We start from the raw sequence: 20940 nt of genomic DNA, 5'->3' as shown, positions 1-20940 counted from the left end.
GTCCCCAGTCCCCTCTGGTTATTCTCAGCCTGTAATTAAGTGGATGGCCATAATCACTAGACTGTCTATATGTATGTGTTGAGGAGAGAGGAGTGTAGTAATTGTCCTGCCACTGGGGTGCTCAGTCTGGGTTCTCTCGGGGCCACAGGGAGACGAGGAGGGCGGTGTGGAGGCAGTGGGAGGGTCTGCTGAGGGAAGGAACAGAGGAATGCACAGATCGCAACTGAGGGATCATTCTTGGAGCAGAGCGGAGTGTAGAGAACAGGCACACAGACTCTGGAAAGGATCTCATGCTTTAAAGAGGGCATGACGTAATCTGTGATTTCACCTGGGTGGATTTGTGCTTAAACCTCCTGTTTGAAGGATATCATTGGATATAAATTCCTTTTCATCAAGAAGGATTGGTGAAAGATGGACATGGTAAACATCAATTGTACATCACCCGTGTGAAAAAACAAGACAACATTATCAAAGCTCCTTGAGGTACACTGTGATTCATATTTTAGGGTCTTTGTCCATGTAGCAAAGCAACTTTTAAGACAACACTCTTATGTACTAAAGCTGGAAGGATCCAAGTCTGAAAAGCTTTGGATAGTTAAAAAGACCACTTTTGGTTGTATTGAGTTTCTGGATTGCACCGAGAAAGACCAGAGAGTTTGTCATTCTCCTCTCCCATACATTCATCACTATTTTGGGTAAGTAAACCTCAAATGTCCTAATTAAATGTAATTTTACAAATGTAGGATTTGGTTGATTAATAGCATCCATTCATATAGCCTTTGATTTGTTTGCCTATTCATACTGTGAAATATAGATTGTGACAGTGCATAGAAGCACTTGAAAAATGACTTAATTAGTATCTGTAGAAAGTAGTTAAAAAATGTAACTCACAATAAAAATATTTATTTTCATTTTGCTCCAGTTTGTGCTTTGTTTTAATTTTTTACATATTAGATTTGCGTTTCCTGATGTTAACAACGGGTAGTGATTATTTCAGTCAGTGATTTCTTTGAAAGCATGGATCTTTAAAACAGCAGAGCCGCTTGTCATGTTTTGAATTGATAAAACAGTGCCCTCTTGTGGCTGATAATAGTATTATATATATATATACATATATATATATATATATATATATATATATATATATATATATATATATATATATATATATATATATATGACTTTCATTCTTCTGCAGAACAAAAGTCATTTAAAAAAAATATCTCAGCTCTGTTGGTTCATACAATGCAAGTGAATGATGGAAGAACTTTGAAGCATCAAAAAGCCTATAAATTCAGCATGAAAGTAATCCATATGACACCAGCTGTTAAAAAAGTTATTTTTTCTACAAATCTCCACTTTCACTTCCACATTCTTTATTTTTTTTAAAAAAAAATTGTTCATATTGCCACCTACTGGTTGGAGCTGGTCAAAAGTGGAGATTTATAGTAAAAAATTACATGTTGAGAAACATTGATCTTTTTCTTATCCACACCTATCATATCACTTCTGAAGACATGGACTTAACCACTGGAGTCGTATGGATTACTTTTTTGCAGCCTTATGTGCATTTTGGGCAAACTGTTCCTTTAAGCTCATTCAATAATGTCGATATAACCTCTCAAATTATAACAAATTCCATTGTTATTGTTCACATTACTGAATTTGCATTATCTTTGTTTATTTTCTTCCCTGGATGAGACTTGTTAAGCAAACATTAAATCTAACACCTCTGTACAGGTTTGATAGATTTTAACAGATAGTCATCCAAGGACAGCATCATTACCGCCAGCACATATTCCAAGGAGACAGTCTCTTCTGAGTGATCCTCAGAGAGTGAGCAGTTTTACATATATTTGGACTCCATAATTATAAATTATAAAAGAGAGCTCTTATGCATATGCTACAAATCAGGTGACTTAAAAAGCCCTAAACCCACTAACCCTTTAAAATTGCATTATGTTTGATCTCACCTTGTGCAATATATGTTGCACCTCTGTTTTGTTAGAAACCTACGGTATTTATATTTATTGGCAACCATAAAGTGCATTTAACTTAAGTGCATTTCTCTGGAAGTTGCTTGTTCTTCTATCAAGTAAACGTTCCAGATTTTAAAGCTTCTAAGCCTTTTATTTCTTTTGATATGCAGAAAAAGTTTGTGGCTTTTTCCCAGTCTAAAAATCTTTCTTGCATTGAAGACTTGCATTATCATACTGTAAAGGGATTAATGGAAACGAGGAGGAGAGAACCAGCTTGACGATATAAATAATAGTTTAATGAAGAACTAAACAAAAAGACAAACACACAAAGGTGTCGGACAGCTGCCCGTAAATCTCTCTCTGTCCCACTGCAGTCTCCAGTTGGCCTTTATCCCTCTCTCACACATACCATTACAGTTCTGCAATATGATGAACGGTGAAATAAAAGATAAAAACACTTTCCTTTGGCACTGAGCAGATGGCATGATGAGAAATACCTTGGATTGAGTACAAGGATGTAAAACACAATACCCTTTGAGCCAATTAGCCTCTTGATGACTTTGGAGGTGGGTGCGTTCGGGCCAAGTACGTGCTGGTAATCTTCCACATAATTGGATAATGGGGCCGGTCCCTCCACAGCCAGCCTGCTCGCCCAAAAACACTTTAACCTTGCTGATTTATTTACTTAAACGCTCACGGTCCTTGGATTTATTTTTCTTGGCACAGTTCACATTTATGTCATGAAGCATTAATGAAAACCATGAAAAATTCTCTCTTTGTCACTCATCACCATTCGTCTCATGCTGTTTTTGCTTCTTAATTGTGCTAGAATCTAATCAGAGGCACTTAAGAACTTAACCAGATTACATTTATAGAGTCACCAGCAATAGTTAATGGAATTTACATCTTTAAGTAAGAGCGGGTGCTTCGGATGCTCCTGTCTAACACATTTGTCAGCAGGGGCCAAGGTCTAGCCGCCAGCCCTGGGCTGCAGTCTCAGTGGACTGATGGGTAACAACCTTGGGTCAGCCTGCTGCTTTGTACAGGAGGCAACGTTCTTGGAGGTACTGATTATTATGTTTGAATAACAACAACATCTTCTAGACTTTACATAGTGATCATATGCTGCTGACTAAATGCTGGATAATCAAGGTGGATGCAGATGATGGAAAGATTCACCCAAAAATTAAAATCTTGTTATCACATATACTCACCCTCATGTTGTTCCAGACTTGCATGACTTACTTTCTTCTGTGGAACACACAAGGAGATATACTCAGTCACCATTCACTCTCACTGGAGAAAAAACATACAATGAAAGTGAATGTTGACTGAGGCTAATTTTCCGCCTAACATCCATTTTGTGTTCCATGGAAGAAAGAAAGTCATATGGGTTTGGAACAACATGAGGGGGAGTAAATAATGTCTAATTTTCTTTTTTCATTATTAAGAATCCCTTTATGTGCAAAAAGATTTTTGTTTTAGCACCACTTTTGAAAGAGGAGGATATTTTAAGACTTGTTATTTTGCTGAACTCCGCACTGTGGTTGACTTTTTTAAGTAATGGAAAGGATGCGAGCAGATAGTGCAACGATGTTTTGGAAGCCTATTAGACCTTAAGCCATCTTAATACAATTGAGTTAAAGGACGCTTGTCTCAATCACAGGGGATTAGACAGCTTTTATGGACGGTTTTGTTCTTCAGCATTGTGCCAAGTGCTTCTTGGAATTTAGTTTTTAATTAGACATCATCTCCTTGAATGACACATCATATTTGTAATTAGCTTTCTCTGGACGTGGGCATTTTTAGACCTGACACTAAAGCACAAATGACATTTGCAGACCTACAAAGTAAACTGTTAACAAAAAACATGGACACATGGACACGCTTCTGTTGTTGTGGTTGAGTGCTTATTATACTGACATGCTAATATTTATAACATTGGTTCTAAAATGATTTTGCTTCAGGGTTTTTTTTATTTACATTGGATAGTGGCGACCCAGCACAGTACAAAAATTGTAGGCCTAATAATATGACAAGGCTGAATCTGAAAATGTACAATTTTGTAAATGCATAAAACAGCAGAAGAGCATAACACACAGAACAAACACTAGGGCAAATATTGTGTTAACATTAGACATATGACCAAGTGTCTGATACCGAAGAGTTTGATGCAACCTGGTCTTTCAGAATCATGTTCACATACTTATATTTTTGCAAAATAATTTTTACAGGCTCGTTGTATGTATCACATCAGTTTCCTGGTTTATAAACACTACAGGTGCTAAAACTACAATGACCTTTATTCCCTTTAACACAAATCATGAATAAAAGGCCAGATTATTCATTCATAATCACTCATTTTCACCCTGCTCTTTGCACAATGGATAACATTATGACATCAAAACACTTTTACTTTAGCGCATGACTTGTAAAGCGATACTTTTAACATTTGCATTACATAACTAACTACATTGGGGCTGGGGTACAAGTCCTGAAGAGCGAGTGAGTCAACAAGCGAGTCAAAAGTGTCATAGAAACACCACAAAATTATGTTGCTTCAGTAATTGTGTTTTTCATGTCACATTTGCTTTATATGACACAATCGGTTTAGATTAGGTTTAAAGTTTAGGGTAGGGAGGTCAGTTTTGTTTTATGTTAAATTCGGTAAAGCATTAACTCTATTTTTCATCTCACATTTGTTTGTTTTTGTGACACTACTGGTTAGGTATAGGATTACGGTTTAGAATAGGGAGGTTTTGTTGATTTTGTCAACTGAATATGTATCTTGCTTCTAGCACACAGTGGACATGATGATACGTGTAAGGTCACATGTAATTTTCACGAGATCAAGCTGGTTTGATTGGAGTGTACAACAGTGTACATCAACAACAAAAGAAATGAGAAGCCTTTTAAAAGTTGATATCCTTGTTTATAGTGTCATTCTAACTATACACGATAAGATAATTAATACAATTTAAATAAATACAAATAATAAATTTTTTGCTTTTAGCATTGTTTATTCCTAGTTGTCCTCAACCCTATCAGAACACACCTGCAACTCATTTTTGGGTCACGGCCCACCCGTTGAGATCCACTGATTTAGAGCAAGCTTGCTTGAGGGTCATCTGTTTCCCTGACACTCGGCTGTCAAAGTTTGACTGCTTCCCTCACCACTCACTGTTGTAACTTGTCTCATCCAGGAATAACTATTCACTATTTGCAGAAAAGCTTTGGCTTAGCCCGCAGTTTTGGCTGAGGTGTGGTAACTGGCCGGTATAGATAGTTCTCCACATTCTTGTGATGCTTATGAAGCTATAGAGGGCTCAGAATGCATTTCACAGGCAGTATCACTGTAGCCACCTTCAAAGTTTAGTGAAACTATTCAAGGCCATAGTATAATCTGTTCATCCCTTGTCCAGTGCAGACATAGGGATACATGTTAGTGCATCAGAGTCTTTGGGATAGGCAGTCAGAACAGTGTTCACGTTGTTCCCGTTGTAACCCGAGCCGGGCCTGGCACAAGCGTTGGGGGAAAGTGTTTAGCTGGGATCGGCGTTGTTGAGAGATCAGCGAGACAGCTGTCTGTTAAGAGCTTTCAACACAACTCAAATAAACACCTTCGTCTATTCAACTTTTGAGCTCACATTGCTGTGTTTAAGGGATCGTTAACACAAAAATGTTAATTCTGTCATCATTTAGTCACCATTATGTTGTTCCAAAACTTTATGACCTTCTCACTTCCATAGAACACAAACAGAGGTATTAGGCGGAATCACAGCCTCAGTCACCATTCACTTTCATTGTTTTGGAAAAAGATGCATGATGAAAAGATGAAAGTGAACTGTGACTGAGGCTAACATTTTCCCAACATCTCTTTTCTCTTTCATATGGGTTCAGAACAACATGAGGATGAGTAAATCAGGACAGAAGTTTCAATTTGCCTGAAATATCCCATTAAGGCTTTAGCATAAGCACAGCTGATCCCAAGCTCCTTAATTATTCCTGAAGTTGATTTACAAGAGATCTATTATAGGTAAGGTTCTGAGTCTCTAGCGTCCTCCACGCTACTGATTGTTTTACTGGTGCACCGGGGGCTTGGTTTTCTCAGAAGCGGGAGTTACAACACATCCCATAAGCATCAGTGAACATTGTGTCTATGGCCGGCCTACATCCCCATCACTAATCCCCGACTGAGCGAAACCTGACCACTGAAAAATGAAATAGCTCAACGGCGAGCATTGCCACCCATTGTACTGACTGTGGGAGAACACAGTCTTTTTGCTCACAGCAATTTATACGTCCTTAGCTTGTGTCCTGAACTGCTCTTTCACATCATCCATTGTAAGGGGATTACTTTATAAAAACAAGAGATGAGTTGCTTAACTAAGGCTTTATTCTTTGTTCATGTGGATGACGAAATGAGGTTGTGAAGGGGGAATTGCACATTTATAAAAAACTTTTGGATTTAAAGCTTTAAAACTGAAGGGATGTGCAGGATATGGGGTGAATATGTTTACCGAAAAGACAATGAGATAATTAAAAATAATCCTTGTTATCCCAGAGATATGGTGCTTAATGTATGACCTGCGTGCGACATAGCACGAGGAAATATAGACATTATTTTTAATTTGTTGAGCGGAAATCATATACTCATCAGTGAAAAGTGTTACTTTTTGAAAGTAATGTAAAAGTAAATTACCCCCACCCCAAACCTAAACCTAACCATCAGTGGAGTAAAATATAATGTTAGTGGGAAAAATGCAACCTCTGAGACTGCTGACACAATGCACTTGGAAAGTAAACAGCCAATGACAATTGGCTAACAGCCTGTAAACAACTGGTGAACAGCCTGCAGCCAATGCAAAAACGTCTCATAGGAGATGGCGTTTGTCAGTGAGTCTGCATAATGTGGCCGATTCTAGGATACAGGAACTGTTGGAAACAACACTTCAAACTCCCTTGTGATCACGTTGGTAAGAGTATAAAAGAATTTGATAAGAAAAAGTTTGAGTTCACATTGGAATATGACTTTTTAAAGCAAACCTTTTTTGAAGCAAGATTTTCACTACAGCCAATGATGCCACTAGACATGCTTCTGTCACACACAACAGCTTCCTATCATGTTTACACACTCTATTGATTGGTTAAGTTTAGTTAAGGGGTTTGGGTTAGGGCATAATATTCAGAAGTATGTCCTTAACGCCTCGTGCGTAAAACATATGCATTAGACATCTGGGAATTTGTACAAGATGAAGTCGTACGAGTTTATGCGAACCAACTTGTAAATTCTGTAAAAAAATGTATGAGATCGAGTTGCTTCTTGTTCATTGAGAACATTGTAAAAAAAATAATATATATATATATATATATATATATATATATATATATATATATATATATATATATATATATATACAATTCTTACATGGCCAAATAAGAGTATTTATTTAGTGTAAATAAATCAAAATAAGAGTGAAAATCCTGTATATACACCACCCAACTGGCTTACTGATTTGATGTGTTAACTTAGAGTTGGGAGGTAGAGAGAGAGAGAGAGAGAGAGAGAGAGAGAGAGAGAGAGAGAGAGAGAGAGAGAGCAGCCAGGCATAAAGGAAGTGTTCGCTTAGTCTGTGTGATACCCAACACCACAGCCTGTGATCCCGCAGACAGACTGGCAAGTTGAGAATAGAGAGAGATACTGTTCCCCTGTGTCTTATTCAAGAGCTGTTGAACGCCTGCTGATTGCACCAGAGTGAACTTTGTCAACCTGGCACATTACAGCTGGCTGGGACTGACTGGAAAGGCTGTTTTTCAATGGATTCTATCACGATTCAAAGAAGTGGACATATTACAGTTGAGAAATATAGGGTTCTTAAGAGGTAGGAGTCTTTTTTATGATTTTTTTAAAACTTCAGTTTGAGTAATCCTAAAAATGTTCTGTTCTGACAGAATTACAATTATTGTTAATTTGTTTATTTACCCAAAGATTACAATTCTGTCATTGTTTACTCGCTCTCATATTATTCAAGCCCTGTAGAATCTCTTTCTTCCGTGGAACACAAGAGGAGAAATTTGAAGTATGTTGACGTTGCATTTTTTCTATACAATGAATAGGGAATAGGGCCATCAGTCCTTAACATTCTGCCTAACATTTTATTTTGTGTTCCATGGAAGTAAATAATGACAGAATTTTCATTTTTGGATGAAACATCCCTTTAAGGCTTGAATATAATTATTCATTGGATTATCACAATATATTCCTACATACACAGGTGAAAATCCAAATGCATTGTGTCGGCCACCACAACGTAGCCACACTGTGTTCACTGTATCAGAGATCAGACAAATGTCGCTAAGTGTCAGAGAGGTTCAGCCCAACAGATGCACCTTTAACTGAGTGGGCTTCATTCATAGCTAGCTAAAACATGTCAGCAGATAATAACAACTGTTTCACTCATTAAGTCATTTGCCAACTGGACCCAGCAAAAATGCACACAGTCCTTGATGCCACAGTATGATTTATTAGACATCTCCCGCCATCTGTGACTGACTATAAACCGCAGAGGGATCGCCACAGTAAACACAATCTGATTCGAAGATCATGGGCAGTATTTAAGAGGGCTTACCTGCACTCGGCCTGAGCCTCCCTTGTCTACTTTTGTGTGCACACAAAGCTTGCTCCAACTGCCCCTTCACAAGATTAAGAGCTTTCCCTGGCACCCTGTCAAGGACAAAATTTAAAGAACACGAGTGTTTAACCTCCAGCTAATCTTGTCTTTGTGAGAATGGAGGGATTAGGCCATTCTTTTCTGCATGCCTCGAAGGGTTAGGCCAGTAATGGGGTTGATGAATGACAAAAATGGCTTGGAGAAGGGAGCTGCCAACTGACATAGGAAGACAAATTTGCTGGTGGCCCGACAGCTCCAAACAGAGGCTTAGCCTAATTCCTGACCTGCATCATAATAGAGCATTACTGTGGTATGACACTAATTGAAAATAAGCAGTTTAAGCAAAATGATGGAAGAGTTTTTGAATATGAATATGGTGAAATTGCCCTGGCCAAACATTTGTATTTATTATGCTGGCATAAAATGCCAACATACTGTTCTACACTTAAGACTTAATACGGTTTTTCCACAATCTCTAAACAAAGACCAAAACTATTAAATGGAACTCTTCCTTGTGTTTTCAAGCTACATCCACAAAATTCAGCGCAGACTTCAAGACTATTCTGAATTAGGCTACGTCTACGTTAATCCAGATGCATTTGAAAACTGTGTTTACGTTTTTGAAACGCTCTCCGTCCACACTGCCTTTATTAAGCGTTTTCCAAAAGTTGCTCGTCCACACTGAAACGTATGAACACACTTAAATCATGTTACTACGCATGCGGAAAATCCATGTTGCATTTACCGTTGCCGGACACCCATTCTGAGTAAACTTCCCTTTGCCTTTGAAGGAACGCAATGTGATGGTTGTACAAAGTAACATTTATTTTTTAACAACACTATCAAAGTGAGGATCAAGTACAACAGCGCCGCTATAACACAGGTCATTGTTTTGGTTGGATAGATCACATGTCTGCGTCACATGACAACAAATACCTCATCAATTTCAGATATATCCGTTTTCACAGACCACACTACAATGTGAAAACAGCGTTTTCAAATTTAACCACTTTGGAGTGCGTTTTCAAAAAGCTCAGTTTTCGCGGACAAAAACGCTGTCTCAGTGTGGACGGAAGGCCAAAACGGAGAAAAAGATGCGTTTTCAAACGAAAAAGTATTAGTGTGGACAAGGCATTAAGCTCTTTTCGGATAGCAATTATTTTACATGGGGACGTGAGGCAGCATTTACAGGGGGTAGTCAGTGATTTTATTGCCGTCCAAATCTGAAATATCTGTGTTTTTCTCCCACCTTGAAGTATTCAAACACCAACTGTTAAAAAATTCAAAAGTAAACAAGACTATTCAAACTCCAACTGTCAAAAAAATCGAATGTATCAAGTACATCCGTCCGTCCGTCCGTCCGTCTGTCTGTCTTACTGCAAGGTCTGTTAAATCTTTAAACCTGAACTTTCAAGCCAGGCTTTGTCAAGCCAGCATCAAAGTGTGTCTTTTTAATTGTATTAAATTTATTATTACTTTAGTTTTTGGAAGTACTTAAGTTTTGTTTGTTTTTTCATTAGTACATGCTGTTCTTTGATTAAAATGGATGCAAATTAGGTTTAAATACCATTTGCATTATGATCCGAGGGCCTATTAAGGACTTTCTGGGCTTATTATTTAACTTTACATTATCTTTTTGTAGCTGGTCGAGCTATTGAGCTGTGCCATGTGGTCTAGATTGGGACTGTCTGTTCTCCTCTCTGGATACTTAGGAATTCAGCCAGCATTACATTTCATTATGAATTAATATTCCTCTTTGTACTTTAATAAAATATTGCCGTTTGGACACAATTTACCATCACAAGCACTAGTTCAGCAGTATTACATTATAATTTCAATTTCATATTTAATAAACAGGGGAACATTATATGCACTCCTAAATTCCTCCAGAGATAAGTACTGTTCCAAATGTTTAAATGACCCCTGAAACTGTCACACCTAGTTCAATACAAACAGCTTATCACAGGGGATTTGGAGATCAGCTTGGGCGAATAAGTTGCTCCTTGTGTTCCCTCCTCCACAGACCCCTGGTGTTCACGAAAGGAGGTCTACCCTCAGAGAAGCTAACAATCCATTATGTTGCTCTCAAAAGACCTTTCACTATAAAAACAGCAGGCACTGGAGAAAAGGCCGAAATTGACAGCTCGACACAAAAGAGATTTACTGCTTTGCTTTATGTGCATGAGTGCTGTTCAAAAGGAGGTAATTGCAGGTTGTATAGATGGGCGAATCCCCCAGGGGATTTCAGCCCTTCATCACATTTGCATTCACTATTAGCGCCCCCCCCTGGGAGGGACCAGTAAATGTCACTGTGAAACCAATGTCACCCATTACATCCTGCAGAATGGCAGCTGTTTAAAGCACGTGAAAAGGGTGATTCTGTAAAAAGAGAGATGTTTTGGTCTTTTATTTTGTTAGCTATGCTTTATGAGCTCTGCATTCCACATTTTGTCGTCTTTGCCTTGACTCCATCACTGCAACATGCTATGCCCTGTTTAAAAACATGTACTTATTGCCTTAGAACTCATTATCTTTCATTGCACATGTTATTTAAGTAAAATTAAAGGATTTATTTCTGGATTAAAGCCCTATACTGAATATTTTCCCAATTAGCCAGTCTTATTAATGATGCTTGCTAAGGCTACTACTATTGCTCAGACCTAGGTTTATGGATTTGAACAAACCCTAACCATAAGTATTAAACTTCAGTGCACAAACTGTCCCACACCAAATCATGTGGCTTGTTAAGGAGAGTGTCTACGCAATCAATCTGCCTGGTGGACGATAAAATTGGTAAAAATAAATCCAGTAAGATTACATTGAAAGAGGAACCGGAGTCATATCAAGGAACCAGAATATCATAAAGACTTGGTAGTGGACTCTCTTGTCTTGGAATAGTAAGCAAACACACAGAACACCACAGCAACCACATAGCAATGCTCTGGTAACCTCCCTGAACACTCTAGGATTGTGGTGGCAAGTTTTGCATGGCAAGCACCACTTACATATTCTACAGAAAATGCAAACTCTATGGAAATGTGCCCAAAGTAAAGAGAATTATAGTGACTACATCACTATTCAGTATGGCGTGGACTCAAATTATTGTGTCTTTATTAACATGGCTTTGTATCCTTTTTGTTAACTTAATTTATTTTTTGTTTTTTTTGTCTTCCAGATCTTGTTAATGTTGCCAATACCACAAATGCAACAGCATCAGATGACGGGCAGGATGCCTCAGGGAGAAGTTATTTAGAACCAAACCATCTTCCAAACCAGAACAAGTCTTGCACCTTTCAAAGCAGCTTACAAGAACTTACCAGAAGCACAAGCTAAAGAAGAGTAGAGCATTATAACCATCGTCTGCTCCAAACATCTCAATATGTTTGCCCCAACAACAGCCCTGCCTCCACCTTCACCCCTCTTAACAGGAAGTGCACTGCCTGTGCCTGGTGCGCCATCTACAGGCCCCTACATAGGTGTAGTAGCACCTCTTATCATTCCTTACATTGCCATACATTATGTTATGACTGTGTCTTATTTACATAGCGCATACTAACTATGCCATTTTCATGTGATTTCTGTTGTGGACTCTCTAGAGCAGGATATGCTGCGACAGGAGTTAAATTCTCGCTTCCTGGCCTCCCAGACTGTCGATCAAGGTGGCGCACTGGCCCCTCCAGCCTACCTGCGCACAGAGTTCCACCAGCACCAGCACACACATCAACACACACATCAGCATACCTTCACACCCTTTCCCCAATCCATCATATCCAGCCCAACAGCACCACTGGTGCGTAACCCTGCCAGACAAGTGAGGATGCTTGTTTATGCATTATGTTCGTAATACATGTTTGATTGAAACACTACTATTTACAAAGTGCAAAATTGCTAAGTGCAAATATTATTTTTTAATTTGCAGCTTGACAAATACCCAGCTAAAGTGGACACCTTTCAAAAACACAGTGTAAGTTACATCAGGAGTATATCCTGTGATTTGAGTGACATGGTCCCACTGGGTTACCACACTTTTTGACTAATACTTTTTACATTAATTATCCATGACCACTTTAGTTGTTTGTGATACTGGATTTAAAAAAATAATAATTTTATTCAGACTGCTTATAAATAATTCTGACTGACTGAACTAGTCTGAATTGAAAGATGTGACTCACATTAAGGACAATTTGCTCATAAAGTCGACATCATTATGCCTTGTGAGCAAGGTTTACTGTACACACTTAACACAAGAGCAAAATGTTGCTGATTAAATATTTAGTAAAGAGTAACTAGAAATTTCTATTTTCAGTATTGAAATGACCATAACCTTTCCATGATTTTTGAGATTCAATTCTATGAATTTTCAAGGCCTGGAAAACAATTTGAACATATTTTCATGTTTATTTCATTTCATAAGTTGACATAATTCAGCATTTATTATGTTTTTGATCATTAATAGTTTATTTTAAATGTATATATGATTTATATTTTATATCATTGTTAATTATATAAATAATATAATTATTATATAATATTATAATAATAATTAATAATAAACACATTAAATAATTAATCATTCTTATTTTTATCAGAATTTTGGCTAATGCTACGTCAATATTTTTGAATAGTTTGGTCGCTTCTCATGAACATTTGAGGTGAAAGTAGTTTGAGAATGTGTTTTAAAGGCCAGAAATATCCTGAATTGGCACAAACATTCTTTTCTCCTGAAAATAATGACATTTTTCTGCTGTTTCACTACAGTTGGTCCCATCCTATCCATCAGTAATGACTGGAATACCTCCAATGGTTCCACCTGCTGGACCATTCAGCTCTCTCCAGGGAGCTTTTCAACCCAAGGTTTGCCTGCCACTCCGTCTCTCAGCTTTCGTTTTTTTTTTTTGCCAATTGACAACATTGAAAGAAGGCTGTGAATAACTTGTTATTTCTTGAGATAAAAAAAAAGAAAAGAAAAGAAGAAAAGAAAAGAAAAGAAAGGTTCTTGCTGAGGTCCTGCAATATTGTTTGCCTGTTATTTGGAAAGCTTCATATTTTTTAAAAGACAAGGGCCGGATTCACTAAATGAAATGAAGAAAGTTCTTCTAGGAAAATTATACGTTTGAAAGAAAGTGCAATTCATGAAGAACATTAATAAGAACTTTTTAAGAAGTCTGTTCAGGAATATAAAATATTCCTACATTTTTTTTACATTTGAAAATTGAAGTTAACAAGAATATTTTTATTTATATTTTATTGAAGAATTTACTATATATTAAATCAAATGTAATTTAATGTTTTGTAAAACTGGCCCCTAAATGGAATAAGAAATAATAAACCTAGACACTTGAGTTCCAATCAGACTGATTGATAAGTCCAACCACACAATCACAATACACTTATATAACTGATCATACTGTATGTAATATATTATACTGTATGTTCTGAGATGTGCTGTGGACTATTAAGAAGTTTTTTGGATTTATGGTTATCATAAATATATATATTTAGAATGTAACATTTATTAACAATTTAAAATGGACCTAGTTTTCACACAGTCTTTTGTGTTTTCAGGCTTCCAACCCATTAGATGTGGTGCCAAGACCAGGATCCGTGCTACACCAACTTATACAGAAGGAGTCCAGAGTAAGCATTTGTTTAGCATCAGTTGCAAAGCTATGAAATGTGTCACAAGATGTGTCTCATGAAATATTTACAGCTGTTCGTCCGTCTTTGGGGAAAATATAATTAGTATCACTTATTGTAACAAATGTTTTAGCTTTTGGATCCCATGTGTCCTAAACCAAATGTAAGGTTCACATGTAACTGTTAAGCTGTTATAAAGAAATGTTCCGGGTTCAATACAAGTTAAACTCAATTGACAGCATTTGTGGCATGATGTTGATTTCCACAAACATTTATTTTAACTCGTCCCTCCTTTTCTTAAAAAAAAGAAAAAAAAAAAGAAGAAGCAAAAATGGAGGTTACAGGGAGGCACTAACAAGGAAAGTGAATAGGGCTAATATTTGGAGTATTACAAATTAGAAATGTGAAGCTAATAATTTTTTAAAAGCACTTACATTAATTGTTCTGTCAAAACGTAAGTATTATTTGAGCTGTAAAGTTGTTTAAACAAGTCTTTGTAGGGTTTGATCATATCATCATGGCAACAAAGTTGTAAAATTGGCTATATCTTTACATAGAAAAGGGTAGTAAGTGATTTTATCACACTAATATCATGTAACCCTAACACTTACAGTATATTGTTCATGTCTTTTGGCTACTCTTTTGAAACAGTATGTATTTTAACGTTCATGGTTTGGCCCCCATTCACTTCCATTGTAAGTGTCAGACAAATTTTCACTGTAATACAGATTTGAGCTTTTTTTAAAGAAAAGGAGGGACGAGTTAAATACATATTTGTGGTAATCAACATTATGCCACAAATGCTGTTGATTGAGCTTAACTTGTATTGAACCAGGAACATTCCTTTAAATTAACAGAATTCTTCCCCCATTTTTTTTTACCCCTGCTTTTTCTTGCTTAGAAACCTGGGAAGTGGTGTGCAATGCATGTCCACATTGCATGGCAGGTTTACCATTATCAGCAAAAAATAAAGGTATGTTAAAATCAAACCAATAGTTTTTAATTTAGCATTTTGACAGTTCAGTCTAAGTAATCTGTAACTAGGCCTAGGTTTAACCTTCCCATTTTACACTTGTGTTACAGAAACAGATGCAGACTGAGCCACATAAGCTAGACTTTAGGTTTAAGCCTGAGTTTCTGAATCGATCGTCTAGTTCGAACTTCCTGGGTTTGATACAGCAGCCACGTGACTTACCCCGACCCTCCACTGTCCTCTCCAATGCAGGTAAGGCTTAAAGCTTGTGTTACATCAGATGGCAGAACAAAGCTGCACCAACATTAATACATGTCAATGATCTCAGTGCTTTAGTGCTCCAAACCGCAAATGTTATAATAGCCATAAAAGTTGTATTAAATTACAATTAGAGTGGCTTTACTGATTGAAACAAGACAGTGCTTTTGTCAGCAGTTTGAGTTATTTTTTTCATCCATCTCTCTTGTTAGGCCCCACACATCCTTTAGGTTCACCCTATGGACCCTTATCGCACACCCCCAACATCCTCCACAGTCTAGTCCCCCATCACGGTAAGGCTTACTTCACTCATGAGATTATTAAATTCTGGCCCCAAAAATGTATTTGGACACTTATGATGCTCTTAAAAATGCACAAATTTCATTGCATTAGTCAAAATATATATTATATAAATAATAAATTGTTTATTTCCATATTATTGAACACTGGCCTGTCCAAAGCCATCCATTTTGCAATTGAATTCAGATGTCAATTGAATTGAAGTCAGAAGGACACTTTTGGATCGTCTCACTTTGGCTGCGTTGCATCATAAACACTGTATTTTTAAGGCGCAGCTACTTAAATGTAGTTTGAAACTTTGAAAAGCACGTCTAGGAACCCCTGCATTCAGAGTTGCACTCCATCAAGCTGAGAATAAAAATGGTTGACACTAGGTGACGTCCCTATGGGATACAAGAGGGAAAAGTCTACTCGGGCATGCCATACACTTTAAGTTCTCATTTAGAAAGTTACTAAGGGAAAAGTACCAGGACTGTTAATGGGAAAGGGACTATAGTTCTGGGATTTAATAGTAGCCAATCCTTTTGATGAAATGCTTTAGTTCTGCTTACTGTTCTGAAACAGGTGGTACATAAAAGGAATATTCCTTATTATAGTCATGATTAATTATCAAGGACATGATTAATCGCATACATTTTTTTTTTTTTGCATAATTTTTATTTTAAATAATTAATCTCACCAAATTAAAGCATTAAATCGACAGCCCTAGTTTAAGTGGATGTATGTTGTCAGTTCTCCTTAAATTCACACAGGTGTCCTTCATCACATTAACTATGAAAGTGTTTCACTAAGTCGGTCAACCAGAAAGGTTCCAAATACTTGTGAAACATTTTACATGAAAAATGAGCTTGTGCTATCTTTCTTTATATTTTGTTATCTAATGCAAAGACATTCATACAATTTCAAGTGTGGCTTAAGTGTCTAAATACTTTTACGGGCAACTGTACTAAATTAGTTCTCAAAATCTGAAACCATGTCTCTATTGTTGCTCTATAGAGTCTTCTAATAAGCCACTGTCCTTTGGAGGTCTAAGGACACTGAGTACATCTGCTTTTGGAGGACTAGGAAACCCAGCACTAAGTAAGGACATGTATACTGATTATACTGATATGCATGAAGATGCTTGTACAAAGATGTCTTTATTGATGTAGAGGTAAAATGCATTATTTGCTGACAATAATTACTCTCTGGCATCCAAAGCACCGAATGCAGCACATGGGACTAAAGATGGTAAAACGATTCCAACCCCAAATGGGCCACAGGAGCACTGGAACAGACTGCAACAGACCCCCTCATCTTTCCCCACACCCCTTCTGTGTCCAAAGACATCTGAATCTGAGAGAGCTCCATCTGTACCAGACAGAGCATCAAATAAGAGAGACTCTATAATCAACAAAGATGATCTGGAAAGGTTTGCAATCGCTATATTGTCACTGACACTGAGAATCAACCACTAGCATTCCCATCAATTTCAATGGCAGTTGCTCAGCTGGTGCATTCAGCCCAGAAAGACACAACATGGATGCTACCATCTTTGTGTAATGGACATTCAGTTCCATTTTTTATCTTAACCATTAACTCACCTGAGCCTAAATGAAATGTGACTGACCACACTATAGTAGAACACCTCACAGGACATTTAAACCCACAGTACATCTATTTGACACGGTTAAGAGCCCTCCAAAATTTGTTTCCAGTGAAACGTCTACTATAATATAATGAAAGGTTAGGCTAGGGTTAGTATAGGGGTCTGGGTTAGTAAGGATTTGTATAATATAATAGCTAAAACAGCAACATTTGATTGGCCATCAATGGAGAAAGATACTTATTGCCCGCATAATAGTGTAGTTAACGCATCTACCAGCAAGGACTAACTGCCAAACTAAGGTAGCATAAACACTAGAGTTTAAGTTTAGTCAGAGAATGCAACAAATGCATTAATTTCAATGGGGATGGTGCATTGCATTGATAGAGAAGAAAAATTCAAGGGTTCGCGATAGTGACTTTGCATCACACGAAACCAAGCATTTCAACTTTTCAACAGCCACAAGGCACGTACGCATCCGTTGATCAATGAGAATTTCAGAGACGTCTAGTTGTGCTTTTTCAGGAATCCAATTTGCTGTATTCCAGCTTGAAGCTTTCACGGCTGTTTCCATGCCTTCATAACATTGTTGACGCATTGCTATTCATCAAGTTTAGGCACCCAAACTCTCAAAAACCTTGAACCCCAGGATTTTGAAATGTTTTAAGAATGACATCAGTTGACATGATATTGATTACCAAACTAAATATTTAAATAATCTTTTCATTTCAATTATGCATTGCAGGGAACCAAAAGAGCCAAATGGGAAACATTTGTCCCCTATCAGAAAGAGTGCACTGGATAACAAACAATCAACAGCGTCCTTTAAAGGCCCTTCGCCAGATGAGCCAAAGGATGAGGACGAGGTGAGAGAGAAAACGCATGCAAAGGAGCCCCTGCAACAAACCCGAGGAACTGATGAACAGAGGCACAAAGAGATCCAAAGTTACAAAAGAGGAAAGGACGTGGAGAGTGAGCACCATGCCACTGAAGACAAACCTGCAGGAAAGGAGAGTTCATCACCAAAACAACATAGAGAAAATATTAAGCGACCAAGTAGTGATATTCAGCACTGGGAGCCAGCTGAGAAGAAGAGCAGAGTTGAGTATGAACCTCATGGAAAGACCAGCAAGGTGAAGGTCAAGGAGGAGAAGAGAGATGATCAGGACCAGGATGTTACAACCATTCAAAAGAGTGTGGAAAAACCCTGGCATGGTCCCAGAATGCCTGGTATGAACCCTTCACCTCTCTCAACTCTTCCTTTGCCTATTGGAATTGCCGGTGGACACCCCGGTCTTGACAGGACTAGGCTAGTCTCACCTTTCCTGGGAATGGGTCCATTCCCTGGAGCCGAGAGGCTGCCTTACTCCCCGCAACATTGGGAGACCATGCGAAACATCTACAGGGGATTAGACCTTCCTCGGAGAGACTCCATGGGCAAGGATCTCTTGATGAGAACTGACCCACTGCAACGTGCGATGATGGGCCACCCTTCTTACCCACGGGAGCCATTCCTGCAGTTCATGGCCCTGGAGCAGAGGAGTCAACTGGAGGAACGACAGCGTATGGCCTTCTTGAGGGAAGAGAGTGAGAGGAGCCGCCTGCTGGCCATGCATCATACTGCACTGGATCCTCACCTACCTCCACCAGGGGTTCTCAGGACAGCTTACATCAACACAGGGCTCCCACACGGCCCTCATTACGGTTCTCTCAGTAGGACTCTACATAATGCCTATGTGCATGCCCAACCACACCCACTTTTCCCAGTGCTGGCTGCACGGCCGGGGTCTCCGAGAAGGATGACCCCTCTTATAGAGAGACCTGCATTCCACCCACACAAAGACACTGAGGCTCGGTGAACTGAACAATATCTGGATTGACAGATTCGGCCTATATCAAGCACTTGATGTGTATTCATGAAATGTACAGTGGTGAAAGTCTTGAGATAATATTTCTTTTTTGTCAAAAAATATTAAAATTAATTCTGAGAAAACTTCCTTTTTGTTTACTGTTGACAATATTTCGGAGGATAATGGCTGTTAAATCACTGTACAAAGGATCAAATGTTTTCCAGCTAGAGCATGATAACTGTTTATAATGAAACGAACATATAGCACAAATAAATTAGATGGTAACAGTAACACTTTACAATAAGGCTGTATTAGTTTATATAAGTTAGCTACATAAGCCAACAAAAAGTAACAATGAATAATACTTTTACTCCACTTATTAATCTTGATTACTGTAAATTTCAACATATATTAATTTAAAAAATTACAAGTTTTATATGGTAGCATTAGTTAATGCATTAGAAACTAATATGAACCAGTTCTTGAATAAAACTAATATTAATCATGATTAATAAATGCAGTAAATATGTATAGTAGAATTCATTGTTTGTTTACTCAGTGTTAGCAAATAGAATTTTATTGTTAAAGGAATATTCCTGGTTCAATACAAGTTAAGCTCAATTGACAGCATTTGTGGCATAATGTTAATTACCACAAAATGCATTTCAACTCGTTCCTCTAAAGAAAACAAGCAAAAATCAAGGTTACAGTGAGGCACTTACATTGGAAGTTATTTTTGGATGGTTTACTTTAAAGGAAGAAATGTGAAGCTTAAAATTTATAAAAACACTTAAATTAATTCTTCTGTTAAAACTTGTGTATTATTTGAGATGTAAAGTTGTTTAAATTGTAATTTATAAAGTCTTTTAGGGTTTCACACATCGTCATGGCAACAGAGTTGTCAAATGAATATAACTTTTCACAGAAAAGGTTAGTAAATAATTTAAATTGCTCTAAAATCATGTTTACATGCATATCGTTTATGTCTTGTGGACTTTTGAAATATTACTATTTTAGCATTCAAAAATTTGCCCCATGCACTTCCATTGTAAGTACCTCACTAGAACCCAGACTTTTGCTTTTTTTTCTTTTAAGAAAAGGAGGGGTGGGTCAAAGTACATTTTTGTGCTAATCAATATTATGCCACAAATCCTGTTGATTGAGCTTTACTGGTATTGAACCCGGAACATTCCTTAAAGTGTTTCCAGGTTAACATTAACACATTTGGTATCGTAAACCAACAATGATCAATACTTTTTAGAGCATAATCATAAATATTCGTAAATGTAAAAAAAAAAAAAAAAAACATTAAATCTTGTAAACATTAATATATATAATGTTAAAAATGTATTAGTATATGTAGAAATGACCAAGAATGAATGTTATAAAAGTATTGCTCAGTTTTAGTTCTTGTTAACTATCAAGTTAACCAATAGACACAACATACACCGATCACCACAACAAAAACCACCTGCCTACAATTGTGTAGGTCCCCCTTGTGCCACCAAAACAGTGCCAACCCACATCTCAGAATAGCATTCTGAGATTATATACTTCTCACCACAGTTGTACAGAGCGGTTATCTGAGTTACCGTAGACTTCTGACAGTTCAAACCAGTCTGACCATTCTCTGTTTACCTCTCATCAACAAGATATTTCTATCCACAGAACTGATGCTCACTGGATG

The 20940-nt window shown here is 37.5% G+C and overlaps 1 protein-coding gene across 3 annotated transcripts; it reads left to right on the top strand.

Annotated features, from left to right (window-relative positions):
• Positions 1-238: 238 nt before the first annotated feature.
• On the top strand, positions 239-19386 carry LOC127631933 (autism susceptibility gene 2 protein homolog). 3 transcript variants are annotated; one of them, XM_052110350.1, is made up of 12 exons: positions 239-695; positions 11826-12126; positions 12247-12440; positions 12570-12614; positions 13409-13504; positions 14216-14287; positions 15189-15260; positions 15371-15512; positions 15731-15811; positions 16815-16898; positions 17019-17229; positions 18149-19386. In XM_052110350.1, the coding sequence occupies exons 2-12, from the start codon at positions 12030-12032 to the stop codon at positions 19260-19262; spliced, it is 2208 nt and encodes a 735-aa protein (XP_051966310.1). In that variant the 5' UTR covers positions 239-695; positions 11826-12029; the 3' UTR covers positions 19263-19386. The 3 variants fall into 3 exon arrangements, with proteins under 3 accessions (XP_051966310.1, XP_051966308.1, XP_051966309.1); XM_052110348.1 differs by having other exon boundaries at positions 12247-12461; XM_052110349.1 differs by lacking the exon at positions 239-695 and adding an exon at positions 7638-7861 and having other exon boundaries at positions 12247-12461.
• The last annotated feature ends 1554 nt before the right edge of the window (positions 19387-20940 follow it).

This window comes from Xyrauchen texanus, chromosome 38 (genome assembly GCF_025860055.1).
Source record: "Xyrauchen texanus isolate HMW12.3.18 chromosome 38, RBS_HiC_50CHRs, whole genome shotgun sequence".
NCBI classification, from domain to species: Eukaryota; Metazoa; Chordata; class Actinopteri; order Cypriniformes; family Catostomidae; genus Xyrauchen; species Xyrauchen texanus.
Note: the sequence above shows the minus strand (reverse complement) of the source record. Positions and strands in the feature narration are given on the sequence as shown.